General features: G+C 39.2%; 2 protein-coding genes across 4 annotated transcripts in view; both read left to right on the plus strand.

Annotated features, from left to right (window-relative positions):
* Positions 1 to 7,447, plus strand: part of EEF1AKMT2 (EEF1A lysine methyltransferase 2) — a 48,317-nt gene extending 40,870 nt beyond the window's left edge. For both annotated transcript variants that reach the window (XR_012160055.2, XM_073354117.1), the window contains one exon: positions 7,236 to 7,447. Coding sequence is in view for 1 of the 2 variants with exons in the window: in XM_073354117.1 (XP_073210218.1) it covers positions 7,236 to 7,282 (47 nt within the window). In the remaining variant the exon portion in view is untranslated. The remainder of the gene's footprint in view (positions 1 to 7,235) is intronic.
* Positions 1 to 14,149, plus strand: part of FAM53B (family with sequence similarity 53 member B) — a 128,273-nt gene that overhangs the window by 14,796 nt on the left and 99,328 nt on the right. The gene's annotated exons all lie outside the window — the stretch shown is intronic.

Consider the following 14,149-nt stretch of genomic DNA (forward strand, 5'->3'; position numbering starts at 1 on the left):
ATCTTACACCTGTTGCACAGTATGAATTGGGCACCCTGTTGGAGATGGGTAGTCCAAATGTTTGCAGAAAACAAGAGGACTGTGGGTAGATGGATTTCTGCTCTGTTTAAAACTGGAGTAGGAGAGATAGAGCACGGTTTGATGTAAGAACAGAATTAGCTCTAGTGTTTTAAATTATTGGGTTTGTCATCATTGAGCCAATCATCAGTTTCACCCACACAACAGCTTTTAATTTACATAATTGATGAATGGAAACTTTATTAATCCTTTACACCTGATGTAACTTTTGACACCTAATGTGATAGAAAAGTCATATTTTGGTCATGTAACTGTGTTCTAACATTTCAGAATAATATCTGTACAATTTTTAAGTAGTTTTCGTCCTTAGGGATCTCAAAATACTTTGCAGATATTTTCAGTAGTGTATACAATACCAGCATTTACAGTTGTTAAAAAATCAGTACAGTGTGCATTTTGCATAGACTTTTTCCTGTAATAAATACATCGTTTTTCTATTATTTACTATTGTTATTATTTACTAATGTGATGCCAAAGGTGTGCATGCTCTTTTACATATATGTGGGGAGACAAGTTCTTTGCCCTGAATAGGTGCAGAACATAAAAGACCTTATCAAATGAGATAATCTCTCTAGCAAGAGAACTAATTAGGGAACCCTTTGATATGCAATAATTCCTACTGTTGCTAATGAGAATTGCATGATTTTATTGAAGGCAGAATATTATTTACTTTTTCTATGACTGAAGATTGATTGAAACACATCCTCAGCTGCTGCTAGCTGGCTCTCAATGGAGCTGTGCTAGTTTATACTGGCCCATTTTTTAAAAAGGAGGAAAGATGTCTAACATTGAGTATACCCATTTAGAGAAACAGGTCTTCTGATATTCAGATAACCAATTCCCATCCAGGAGATACTATAGCACTGAGTCAACTTTTATTATCTTGAAAGAGTCAGAAACATTCATTTTTCTTTCTCATGCTTTTCTAAGCAAAAGGAGGCCCCTTTAATAGAGAATCATAATAGTAAAAGTGTTTTATGGGACTAAAATAAAATGAAACATAAATCAATTAACATCAAGTAGCTACAGAACCTAAAGAGGGTTGTACCAAGGGGTGGAAGTGCAACACCAGGATTTCATGGGAGGGATGGAACAAAGTGCCTCACCAGGCCAGAAGAAGCCAAGTTTTAAATGTCTAGTAGAGCTTATAAGTGAGTCTTTTTGCATTGGACAACCCAGTCACGCACACAATTCTGAGAGGGTTTCTTTAAATTCACAAAGAAGCCAAGAAATGGTTACCAGTATCTGATCATAGACCTTTGGTTTGTCCTTTCATTGGAAGGAAATACATGCAAATGTTGATGTTTCTAAAAAGGGGTTGATGTACGTTAATCAAGTAATATTAGGTAATTACAGTATTGCCAACTCTCGCAATGTGTGTTTCTTAAATCCCCAACTGCTGGAATCAAGAGATTTTAAATGAAAGCTGAGCTTCTCATGCAAAGAAATGCATTATGAGCCGAGGCATGGTCGCCAAGGAATGCTTGAAAATGTGAAGCAAATGCTCCCTAAAGGCTCAGAAACCAGTAGACAAAGGGAAAGAACCCAACATTTAAAAAACAAATCTAATGATTTTTAAACCAATCTCATGATTTTGGGCAGCCTAATTCATGATTTTCAAACGCCTGGAGTTGGCAGTACTGTAATTAGCCCATGCAACATGTTGATATGGATTTTCCCATATAACAGGGATGAGTTTTCTAGTTTCTGTGTTTGTACTGAGGAATCATTCATTGTTGTGCACTGACAAAACAGCTGGCACAGTTGTTTATCCAAATAGCACAGGGACTGTCATCAGCTTTGAAGCTGTCAGGATTCAGCATTGGGTCAGTTCTTCTCAAGATGTTGCTTCGGAAGAGAACTGTGGTGAGATCGGAGATATGCTGGACGAGGCTCCTGGGAGCCCTTAGTTAAAAATCATGGCTCAAAATGGACTGAAACTTCTCACTTTTGTTCTTCCTATTTCTCTGCTGCATATGTGAGCACTGAGGAGTCCGTTTCACTTCCTGATTTTTATGGAGCAGGAGGGAGTGTGGATGGAGGTAAGCAAGAAATGAAGTAGATGTTCTGTCTGTGGAGATGGCTAGAAGCACTTGTGGAAGCTGCTGCCTCACTTCATGCCACCACAGCCTTGCTACCACAGTCTTCTTTCCTCAAAACCGCTCAGAAGTGAGAGGGGATAGAAGCCACCAAGAGAAGGCTGGAGTATGAAAGAAGGTTGAGAAATTATGGACTAAAATAAACTTCAGCCTGAGCCTTAACTTCGTTCTGACTTGATGTTAATATAGACTTCAGAATAATTATTTTTGAATACCATAAGTAGATAATTATTCCCTAGCAAATACTACAAAGTCAGCTTGCTGTTGGGGGTATCAATGGGAAAATGCAGATTTTCTTTTTTGTGGATGTGCATGCAATTCTAAATGACTCAACACTGAAGGGAATTGAGCAGTATCTCAGAGGCAGCATTTGAAGAAAGCTGAAAATAAGGTGCTTGGTTCAGCCTGAATACAAGCAGATATTTCATTTGTGTTTGCTTTTCAGTATCTCTTTCTAATACTTCAGAGGCAGATTAGATTGCTTTACTTTGTTGGGGCACACTTGCTCATATGAGTAATCTCAGCAGTTTAGTGGAGCTATTCATTTGAGTATGTGTGAATAAGAGTTCCCCAATGTGGCCCTCAGGGAGCCCCTTATAGGTTTAGAATTATAAGAGTTCTAGTCTCCTGCTGTTTCTACCCTCCAGGAACTGAAATACTATGAGAATGATACTATGAGAGTGGTAAACACCCATTTTTTCATGGTTTGTGTGTATAAAAAGTTCTTCTGTACTTTCCACAGTATGCATCCGATGAAGTGAGCTGTAGCTCACGAAAGCTTATGCTTAAATAAATTGGTTAGTCTCTAAGGTGCCACAAGTACTCCTTTTCTTTTTGCGAATACAGACTAACACGGCTGTTACTCTGAAACTTATGAGAATACCAGATTTTGTATTATTTCACCCCCATAAATGGCTCCCTGAGGTGTTAAAATGCAAGTGAAACTATAAACATAAATACTAGACCCCCAAATATATCTCACTAGAATGGTTTTCAAGAAAGCAGCTTCTTTAGGTGCTACTTGGCTTTGATTCAAAGGACAGTCATGGCAGGATGTTGCTTTGACTTCTTCAAAGAGGAAGACTTTATGTGAGAAAACATGGACAGGCTGAAGCAACAGCTACTATAACTCGTCACAAAATTAAACCACTCCTGAATAGACAGATTCTGCCACTTTTATTCATATAGGGTAGTCTTACTCTGTGAGTCTCATTAAAACAACAAGTCAAATTCTGCCAGTCTTACTCTCACTGTGTAGTGCCTTACTTCTCAAGTAGTCTGACTGAAATTAGTGGAATTACTTGTGACCCTTAGATTTTCCTCATTACCCAAAGACCTGAGAAACTTTTGAAGATATAAGTAATGTTGTCCTGCTCATTTGCTCTTGACTTATGAAGGCATCTGCATCCAGTCTGTCCACATAGCTCAGATGGTGGGTCATATGTAACACATATGTCCTATCTGTCTTTTCATCCTCTCACTCCCTTACATCCCATCCCTGTTGAAGCTTCACAAAGTTCCATCAGCTCTGATGGATACTCTGATGTTCCAAATTTAGAGCTGAGCATTGTAGTGTAGTTGGCAATAGCTAAAGGAAATTGCTTGAGCACTTCCCTCCAAAGCTTCCTTAATTTAGCATAGTGGATGCAACTAGTGTGTCCCTTTGCACTGATGAATTGTGAAGAACAGGAAGGAGAGTTCCCTTCCCCCCTCTCTGTACAGTATTTCCATATTTCCACTGGAACTATCAAAATTGGTTCCTTTGAAGCTTCCACATATAGGAACCATCATCTGGTAACAGATTGTTGTGTGTTTAATGAACCTGAGGAAAACAAAGAAATTTAAAGGCTGCCGGGCTCCACAAGTTTGCTGTTCAGTCTGCCAAATTCACACTAACTCAGACAACTCACAGAAGTTTGGCTTCTCATTCGTTAAAGAGATTTATGTAAGGTACAGATTCCAAAATCTAGTTCCAGAATTCTGGAGAGTCCTGAGTGGCATCAGCCATTTGCAAGCGTGAGATGAAATCCAAGTGGAGCCAGCCACTTACACTGCTCATTACCATACAGAAGGGAATAACTGTCCAGACATTAGCACCTCTGCAGGGGGAATCAGAGCAACCTAACTGGTAACAACTACAGTAGAACCTCAGAGTTACAAACTGACTGGGCAGCCACACACCTCACTTGGAACCGGAAGGACGCAATCAGGCAGCAGTCAGGCAGCAGCAGAGATAATAGCAAATACAGTACAGGACTGTTCTAAAAAAATAAAGGGAAAGTTAAAAAAAAAGATTCGGCAATGTAAGGAACCTGTTTCAGTGCTTGTTTCATTTAAATGAAGATTCTTAAAAGAAGCATTTTTCTTCTGCATAGTAAAGTTTCAAAGCTGTATTAAGTCAATGTTCAGCTGTAAACTTTTGAAAGAACAACTGTAATGTTTTGTTCAGAGTTATGAACATTTCAGAGTTACGAACAACCTCCTTTGCCAAGGTGTTCGTAACTCTGAGGGGCTACTGTATTCCTTAACCAGTTGGCACTGTAGTGGCTCAGTTGCCTAAGATCAGTGGGTTCTTTGGGAATGTGTGCATGGAATAACATCCACTGTTATAATTCTGTCTAAGGCCTATTTCAGTCCACTGCAAGGGCCCTTAGTCAGTCAATGTAAGGTACTCAAAAGCCATAGGCACAGAGAATCTATATATTCTAAAGAAACTAGAATAGCATTAAAAAAAGCAAGCCCCTATTCTTTTCAAGTTGCAAAGAAAGCCTCCGTTGTATAACACGTTGCAGTGCTGGTTATTTTGAGCCAGCAGGCTAAAACAAATATACCAACATGTGTGTGAGCTTCACCCACGTATCTCATCAGGAATCTAACTTCAGCTCCAGGACCTGGGTGGGGCCAGTGAGATGTTAACACTAAATAATCAACACACCAATGTCCCTCTTAAATTACTGAAATGTACTAATAAGAGGTATAGCTAGTTTTCATTCTATGGTTCCCTGAAAAGAAAACACCAAGACCTTCTCCAGCACTCCACTACTACCGTAAACATAAGACCCAGCTGCCCTATGCCAGCTGTGTGGTATCAGAACAAAGATGTATATATTATTGTAATTGATGCGTTTGACCTTTTATCAAACTTTATTATGGCATATTAGCTCAACTGCATGACACTTTATCTGGCTTGCTTCAAATGAATAGCTACATCATTTCCTTCCACCTTTAGATTTAGATAATTTCTCTCAGCACAGAGTCATTCTAGGCAGCCTTGTTCTTCAAATATTTTCCTTGGGTGGATGAGTAGCTTAAAACCCTGGTTTTTGAAAGGGGTGGTTCTTTCTATATCTGTGTGTTTTCTGAGGCTTTTCAACCAGTAGACTAATGGAAAGCTCTAAGCTAACACCTCAGCAGTGGAAAGTGTCACTGAGAACATTCGCCTGTTCAGGTTATTTATTAACAAAGATTGCCCAATAACACAAATTATGACAATGGCAGTTAAGATTTTTGAACTGTCTCCAGCCCTACGGATTGTAACCATACTGATGGGATCTGTAATGGAATCTATACTAAATAATGGGTTTTGCATGCTTGTTGTGCCTAGATGACACACTTCATAGGTCACTAGGTTTGAGAAACTCAGATCATTCAGGTTTCAGAGTAACAGCCGTGTTAGTTTGTATTCGCAAAAAGAAAAGGAGTACTTGTGGCACCTTAGAGACTAACCAATTTATTTAAGCATAAGCTTTCGTGAGCTACAGCATCCAATGAAGTGAGCTGTAGCTCACGAAAGCTCATGCTCAAATAAATTGGATAGTCTCTAAGGTGCCACAAATACTCCTTTTCTTTTTTCAGATCATTCAGTCTACTTAGTTCATCTGAGCCATTTGAACTTTAGAACTTTCCTGACTAATCATTTTTCTAGGCTTTACACCAGACTCTATGATCTTAATGTCGCCTTGTCACTAAGTCAACAATGCCAGGAGAGCTCTGCCTATCCAGGTTCAGCCTTAAGAAAACAGAAGAATCTGGCTTGCCAACATTGTCCTAACTTGTCCTGTGAAAGGCTGTATTCTCTGGTGGTGCAGGTGAATTTCACTAGTACTCAGTCCATCCAGTCCCTCTCTGGTGATCACCACTGACACTTTGGCATTGTTATAGGGAACACCTGCATTCTGAGGTATAGTTTTGCAGCTTAAGCTTTCCTCAAGACAAACTCCTTCCTATAAATCATCAAGAACTCTGAGCAAGCAAGTCCTGAGTCCACCAAGAACTCTCTGCCTTTGGAGCATTATTGACTGGCTGTAAGTAGATGGACATCATTTCACAAAGGTAGGCATTGATATGGGTTTAAGTAATATTTGAAGTGTGCCTATGCTTTGAAAAGTGTTTCTCAATGGCTCTATATCATATTTATTCTGTTTATGGGAAAAAAGTTTTTCTGTTTGCCAGCTCAATATGGGAAGTCAAAGTCAAGCTGGATTCTTCCTGGCTTGTGCAGCATCCTTAGTAATTAAGAGTCTGCAGCCGAAACAGTTCTGTAGATGATGCCCTTGGAACGGAATCTGCTCACTCTCCCATAGCTGTATTGGCTCTGAAGTGTTACTGGGAGTAAAAAGTGGTAAAATCTTATTTTTGTCACCAAAGTGAATAAACCAGACTCTGAATACAGGTCTATTCAGTAAGAAGGTGCCTTTTTACAATCATTTTTCTGACCATAACTGCACTTTAAGTTGAGATCTCCCAGTGGCTTAAGATATGAGTGATTCTTTTTGTGCCATTATCATGGTCCTCCACAAGAAGTTTCGTGCAGCCTGAACGGTGGTATCAAAGCCATCAGTGGGTTTTCCCATGTCTCCTGTCACTGTTTCTGTGTCAGTATCACATAGCAAATCAGATATTTGCAGGAGTCCATGATCCTCATGGTCTAGTCAATTAGAAAGCATAGCTGCCACCTCTGAGTAGCAGCCCAACACTCTTCTAGTTTGCTGGGTTCTTATCCATCAGTTGGTATTTGCTGCTTGCAGTTACTAATTTTGCTCTTTTTTCCCCTTTCAGTTGCCAAGAAGGAAAATGCAAAAGCACTGCCAGCACCACGTCCTTAATCTGAGAAGGAACAGCAACTGAGATGACTCGGACAAACCACCTCTGACCCTCTCCTGTCATTTTTCTCTATCCCTTTCCGCTGTTTGTTTGTAAGGGAGTCTTTCCCCTGCCACTCCTATTCCTTAAGAGCAAGGGGACAATAAACTGATGTTGTTTTTCACTGACCAGATGGTGTATCATTTTCCTTTAATTACTCTTAATTCTTTCAGTTTAAATTTGTACCTAGAGATGGGCTCCAACCAAAATATTCAGATCTGGGTCTGTGTTTAGATTTCAAACTCTCCCAGCCTTTGGGGATATTTGTATTTAAGGTTTCGTGTTTGGCTCATTATAAAGATCAGCGCTGTTTGCAAAATTTGAAGGCATTTTGCATTTGAAGGTTTGCATTTTGATATCTGCTCGCTCCAAGTGCAGGGGTGTTTGGGACCAGGACTTGGTTCAGGCCCATCTCTACTTGCTTTAGTTATTTATATGTGATTGTGGGTAACAGTTGTTGTTCTTGCGATTTAGGGATAATCATGGAACTCACAAGTGGGGTTGCACGTGGTCATCCCTAATGACTGAAAGCTGCCATGCGTTCTATTTACAGTGCAGCTCGTCTGAAGGTGTGCTTGCAGAACTATAACAATAAATCTTTGGCTCTGCCTATCGCTGTCATTAGCATAGCTGTAGAGGACAACCGCTTAGGCTAGAACTATCCTGTACTGGCAATTATCCTCCCCACTTGAGTGATACGGGTTTCTTTGAAGAGAACCTCTCTCCTTCATTAAGATGTTAAACATAAATGAAGAGATCATGTGGGTTAGAGAGCCAAGCACAGCTGCAGAGCTTCTGTCTTCTTAAACACCAACATTTATTACTTTGCCCTTTTGTTATAGGTGTAGTTTAAGTGTTAAATCAAGGCAAGTCTTTTACTTATTAATTGTGAAAGTGTATCTTTATCTTGTTAGCCAAGCAAAACGTTATGGTGTCGCTACCACTGGCAGGAAAACTGGGAGACTTCATAGTCCTGCTTTTTTTTTTTTTTTTTTTATGGCTGAACCATTAAGTCAAGACAAAATTATATTCTCATGATAGAATTGTTCCTCTCTACACAATTAAAGTGGTTCTTTTTTATTTATTGAAATCTTTCGCAACACTTGACAGCTACCTGTGTTATATCAGTTCCCTTTATTGTGGTGAGGCTGAATCACTGTTCTCCATGGTTAAGTTGAAGAGGAATGCTGTGGAAAGGAGTGTCGCCTCTTATCATAGAAAGAAGTAGTGTCTTGTTTCTTGGCAAAGAGCTACATGCTGAACTGTAATGAAATGGCAGGAGGATTGTGGTTCCCCTACTATAAATTTTACAACTAAATCCTAGATTTGGGTGTAATAGATTACTATATTTTTTATAAACTTTACTTTTTCCTTAACATAGCTTTTCCATCTAAACAGATTCAGATAAATGACCAAACACACAATAAGTCATGAGGTAAAATGAATTAGAAAAGTGTTTAGGAGACAGTTGGAACTGGGGTTGGGAAAAGATTTATAACAATCCTTTATCCTTGCCTGTTACCTTTCATCTTTTATCCAAGGCTCTCCAGAGGCCAGATCCAAAGCCCTTGGAAGTTAGTGGAAAGACTCTCATTGGCTACTATGAATTTGAGTCAGTCTCAATGAACTTTACAAATATTAATCAAGCCTTGCAATATGCCTTGTGAGGTAGATAAGTATTATAGCCATTTTACAGATGGAGAATCTAAGGGCTGGTCTACACTAACTCTGTAAATTGATCTAAATTATGGTGGTTCAGTTACATAAGTTATGTAACTGAAGTCGATGTAATGTAGGTTGCCTTACAGAGGTGTCTACACCATGCTATGTTAATGGGAGAGTGCCCTCCCATCGACTTAGAGTGTCTTCACCAGACCTGCTAAATTGACACCGCTGCATTGATCAGAGCAGTGCTGGTTTAACCAGTAGTGTAGATATGGCCTAAGACTGATACAACTTGGGCTTGTGTGATGTAAAATACTCTTCTCGGCCCCAGAATGGTGGTAGGGATGTTTTATTGTGCTGTGTAGATTTTCTCCTCCTAAATAAAAACATTCTTCATCAATTATTTTGCAGAGTGTCAGAAACAGACCTAAATTACTCTAGAAAGGGGGCAGAATACACAGAACTGAGCCCCTATCGTCTCCACTACAGAAGTTAAATTATTTCCTGAAAGAGTGAGGAAATGAGACCACATGTCAAATAATTATTAGAATAAACTTTAAACATACAGGGTTTTCCAAAATAGAAAAAAAAATGAAGTAAACATCAAAGTGAATATAGACCTCTATCATTTCAGATGCCGATTCTGAGATATCTAAATTGCACAGAATGAGGATCGATTTGAACTGTAGCCTTTAATATCTCCATTCTTATCAGAATCTCTTTCTATTAATATTTAGTCAGCCTTCCAGTTTTGTTTGAAACCTTCTAGGGAAGTATGGCTGTTATCACATGGACAGTCTCCCCTGACTGGGCAGAAGTATTACACAATATTTATAGCTTTAATTATGCCTTTCAGCACATAACTACTGTCCCATACAAATTTTCTGGAGCAATTTGGATTCCTGTGAGAATGCTGGTTGACTTCTAATTTTTGTTTTAAATCTACAGGATGACTTGGAACTGGGAATTTTTTTTGTGTTGCACAGCTCTGTCTGTGCTTATGCCGTCCTCTGATGACATACCTGCTATACTTTGAAGAGTATGTGCCTGATTCTGACACCCTTATGTGTGATGTAAAAACACCTCATGCCAAAAGAGGTCCCGCTGACTTCAGCAAAACCATTTACTGAGTAATGGACTAGTGAGCACGGGTAAGGGTATCAGAATCTGGTCATAGAAGCAAAGAGACTGAAATCTTCAGTATACTGGCCAAATTCTAGCAGAGCACTGCGTACATAAAGCACTCTTCAGAAAACCCTCCTATGCTAAGGAAAGCTAATCCTTCAAAATTCCAGGTAAGAAGTTGGGGATGGACATTTTGGGGCAGGGTGTTTGGCGTGCATGCTTTTGAACCTAGAGTCCCATATTCAGCGGTGGTTTTGCTGCATGTAGAGATTATAATCTGTGTAAAGGGGAGGGGATTTTTGTGTGTATATGGGGCTCCATTGCCAGTCAGAATATGGGTGTAGAATCTGGCCTAAGGGGACTTGGTTTGGACAATGAAACTTGTACATTGTCTAAAACTTGTCAAATAAGATTTGCAAACTGAGTAATTGTTCACATACATGATCTTCAAGTTCGTGATTTTCTGCTATGTGGAAGTGAGGTTTGCATTTTCCACAGTGAAGCCCCACTGCTTTTCCTCTTTGAGAGCCACTGGTGTAAAAATTACTTGTTCCCTTCTATGTCTCACATTCATTTTTCTGTAACTTTACTCGTGGTGTTATTTGCAACGGCTGGATTGCATTTACTGACCTCTCTTGCCCTGGTACAAGGAAAATGTTGCCTTTTCAGCAGTCTTCTAAATAGTAGCTGCCAAAAGATGAACTTAGCTTGGAGACTTGGCCTCACCTACCCTTTCTTATTGAAGCAGATATTTGAGTTGGACTTGGATATAAAGAGCTATTTTGTCACATTTTGCAGTATGGTGATGTGGAAGCTTTTCACAAATGGCCAAATTTGTTCTCAGTTACACTAGTGTAGCTTTGGAGTATTTCTATTGATTTCTGTAGAGTTAACTCAAGAGTTACATAAAGAGCAAATTCTGGACCTAAGTATTTTTATTCCATCACATTTCACAAAGTTTTGAAATTTCACAAAGCTTGTTACAGATTCAGAAGTGGATGGCAATTCTTAGGATGAGCAAAGAGATTTGATTCAGAAAGGAAAATGACTGGTTCATTTATTCTTTCCTTTTCTTTTAAACAGACACTGTTATATGTTTTGCAAAGCAAAACAGATGCCTGAATTGATTTTACTCTTGCAGTAATCAAAGGAACACCACCATGAGAGTATTTCATTCAAAAATTGAATCTTAGTTCAATCACTTCAGCTATGCTAAACACAGCTTTTTCACTGACGTTTTTTAGCAACCAAATTATTAAAAAAATCAATGCGGAAATGCAATCTGTATTCCAAAATCTATCAAATTTTACTGTTTTTGAGATATATAAAAATGTAAAATAAGGATCAATTTCTGATTTTCTGTATCCTCTTCTTATAAATGGATTTTATGTTAGACTTTCTACTGAGAGATAAATTATTTGCAGCTGAGTAATTTTTGAATTTGTTCTGTACAGAGGGTCACTGTTACAAGAGAGTTTGAAATCTGTGTTTGCTGGTAAAGCACACATACTTCCCCACATTCTTCAGGGTAGAGAGTACGGAGGACAGGGTGGTATATGTGTACGTCATATTAAGTATTGGTCATGCTCCCTTCAGTCATGGCATAGTAGCTGAAATATGTTACAGCTTAATACATCTCTATGGTGGAGCCTCTTTTCCATACTTTTCATTGTGGTTGATGAAGGAGATGCAACTTTGAATAAATTGTAGGGTTTTTCCTAGTGTTTCATTGCTGAATTTGGAGCTGTATTCTTTGCATACCCAAAACTTCCATGGAGGCCACAGTAATATTTGCCTGAATGAGAACAGCAGCACTAAGACTGTAATCATTACAGGCATAATGTATGGTATTCTTTCATTTACTGGGCATTACCTTTTAATCCCACGAATGAACCTTTGTCTGACCAACTCGATTATTGCAAATACACAAAAGAGTGCTTCATGTCACTTAGGGGCTAAGAAAGGAGCTTCCCCCTGACCTTGTTGGCTGAAAGGATGATGGTGGCCAAGACATGGGACTATGAGATTGAGAAGACAGAGCAAGTGTGGGATCTTAGGGCGCTAAACTGGACTCTGAGGACTAAAAGGGCAGAGAGGAGGGAATAAAGTATTGTCAGTTTTGTTTTGTCAAAATATCAGTTGTAAAATTGTTCCATAGTTTTCATTAATTCCTATCAGTATGGAATCTAATCTAAAAGTATCTAAGTATCTGTCTGATTCTCTACCTGCCTCCCATACAGGGTGAAATCCATTTCACCTTCGTAAAGCCCAAGTATCTATGTGGGTGAGTTCACAGATGCTGGGGAGCTGGAATGTACCCCACCCCCCAACCCAAGGCCAGAGTTCAGGGCAGCTGCCATTCCAGTTTATAGGATGGAATAATGGCCATGGCCTCTCTGCACAGTTGCACAGGATAGTGATGCCACTGGATCTGTGTACAGGTAGATTTGTTGACCAGACCCTCATTGTATAAAGTCCTTTGAGATTTACTGATGACAAATGTTATATAAAAGAGAACGGTTTTGTTATTATTATTGTGGCCTTGCACACAAGACTATGTGGGACTGGCTCAGAGAGCTTTTTGCTGCATGCAGAGGATGTTTCACCATTGGATGCTTGGTGCACCCCGGTTTGGGGCTTATGTGGTGCAGAGGTCCTTTAACTGGCCCTCTGCATCATGGAGAAATCTCTCCCCTAGAGAACAGTGATGGTGCGGTCTGATATTATGTTCAGAATCCTTGTACTGACATAAGTTTGGGATAGCTGCTTTACTCACAGGTGGCAAAGTTTTACAGGTCATTACAAGCGAGTGCAGATAAAACTTCTGTGCCACACCACCTTGTATTCTATATATACCACATATGTTACATACTATTTTAGAAATGTTTTAGAAGGGTTTTTAAATGTTTTCATGCTTTTTTTATCCTTCAGCCAGTAAAGCCAGGCTTCCCTAGTTACCAGAACCACTTCGTGCTTCAGTTTCTTCATCCGTAAAGTGGGGACAATAATAGCTACCCAACTTTGTAGACCGCTTTGAGCAGTGTGGATGAAAAGAGCTAGTTGTAATCAAGCGAAGACATGATCCATGAAGAAGGGCCAGTAAATTGTAGGTAGAGGAAATACATTTCTGAATCATGAAGGAGGTTCTGCTGTGTGATGACATGCACAACAATTTATTTGTTCATTAATTAATTTGACAGTAACAAGAGAAATGTACCATTAATTTACAGTATCAACAGCAAAAAATTGTAGACTAGCCTTAAGAAACTCTTCTGGCCATTGATGTTAATTGATAAAATAATACAAATTATGTAGGGTGTTGGCTTCACTTCTAAGTTTCAACACGGGTTACCTCTATCTTCAAACAGCATGAACATTTGTTTTGGCGTTTGATCACAAGATCTAGTGGCCTTACGTGACACTTAGCAATGTTGGTTTCTTCTTCTCATAATGCTGTTTGCTCGAAGAACAACACTTGGTTGCTGTGATATTGTCCCAGAGAGCAGATTTAAGATAACCCTGATTCCTCCTATAAAACTGTCAGGGCTACAACATGTGCTTCCACTCAGTCTGAATTTAGAAGTGGTAAATATGGGGGAAATTATTTGCTTGATGTTTCCAATTTCCATGAACTTAGTACTGTTGCTAGAGATAATACTAAAGACAGATATAACCATGTCCGCAATATATTTCTAGGTATGGTTATAGGACCAGTGGTTTTCAATAGTATTCAGCTGGGTGGTAGTTGGGGAGGGACATAATTTATACCAAAAAGTAAATGTGAAGAAGGTAAGGGGAAGATTTGGACACATTATCATATTGAGTTTGCCTATGCATTAGTTCTCAGTAATGTAGCACTCTGCCCATAGCATTCCTGTTGCAGAAGTGAGTCCTAAGAAATCAGGATGTATAAATAACCTTTGGCAGAAGTCGTGGAGTATAAAGAACAAACATGAGCAGAAAAGTAATTCACTTTGCCTCCAGAAGGACTGATCACGGGTGTAAACATGAAATTTGCATCGAGTTTTATAAAAAAGAAA

Source organism: Lepidochelys kempii, chromosome 7, assembly GCF_965140285.1.
Source record: "Lepidochelys kempii isolate rLepKem1 chromosome 7, rLepKem1.hap1, whole genome shotgun sequence".
NCBI classification, from domain to species: Eukaryota; Metazoa; Chordata; order Testudines; family Cheloniidae; genus Lepidochelys; species Lepidochelys kempii.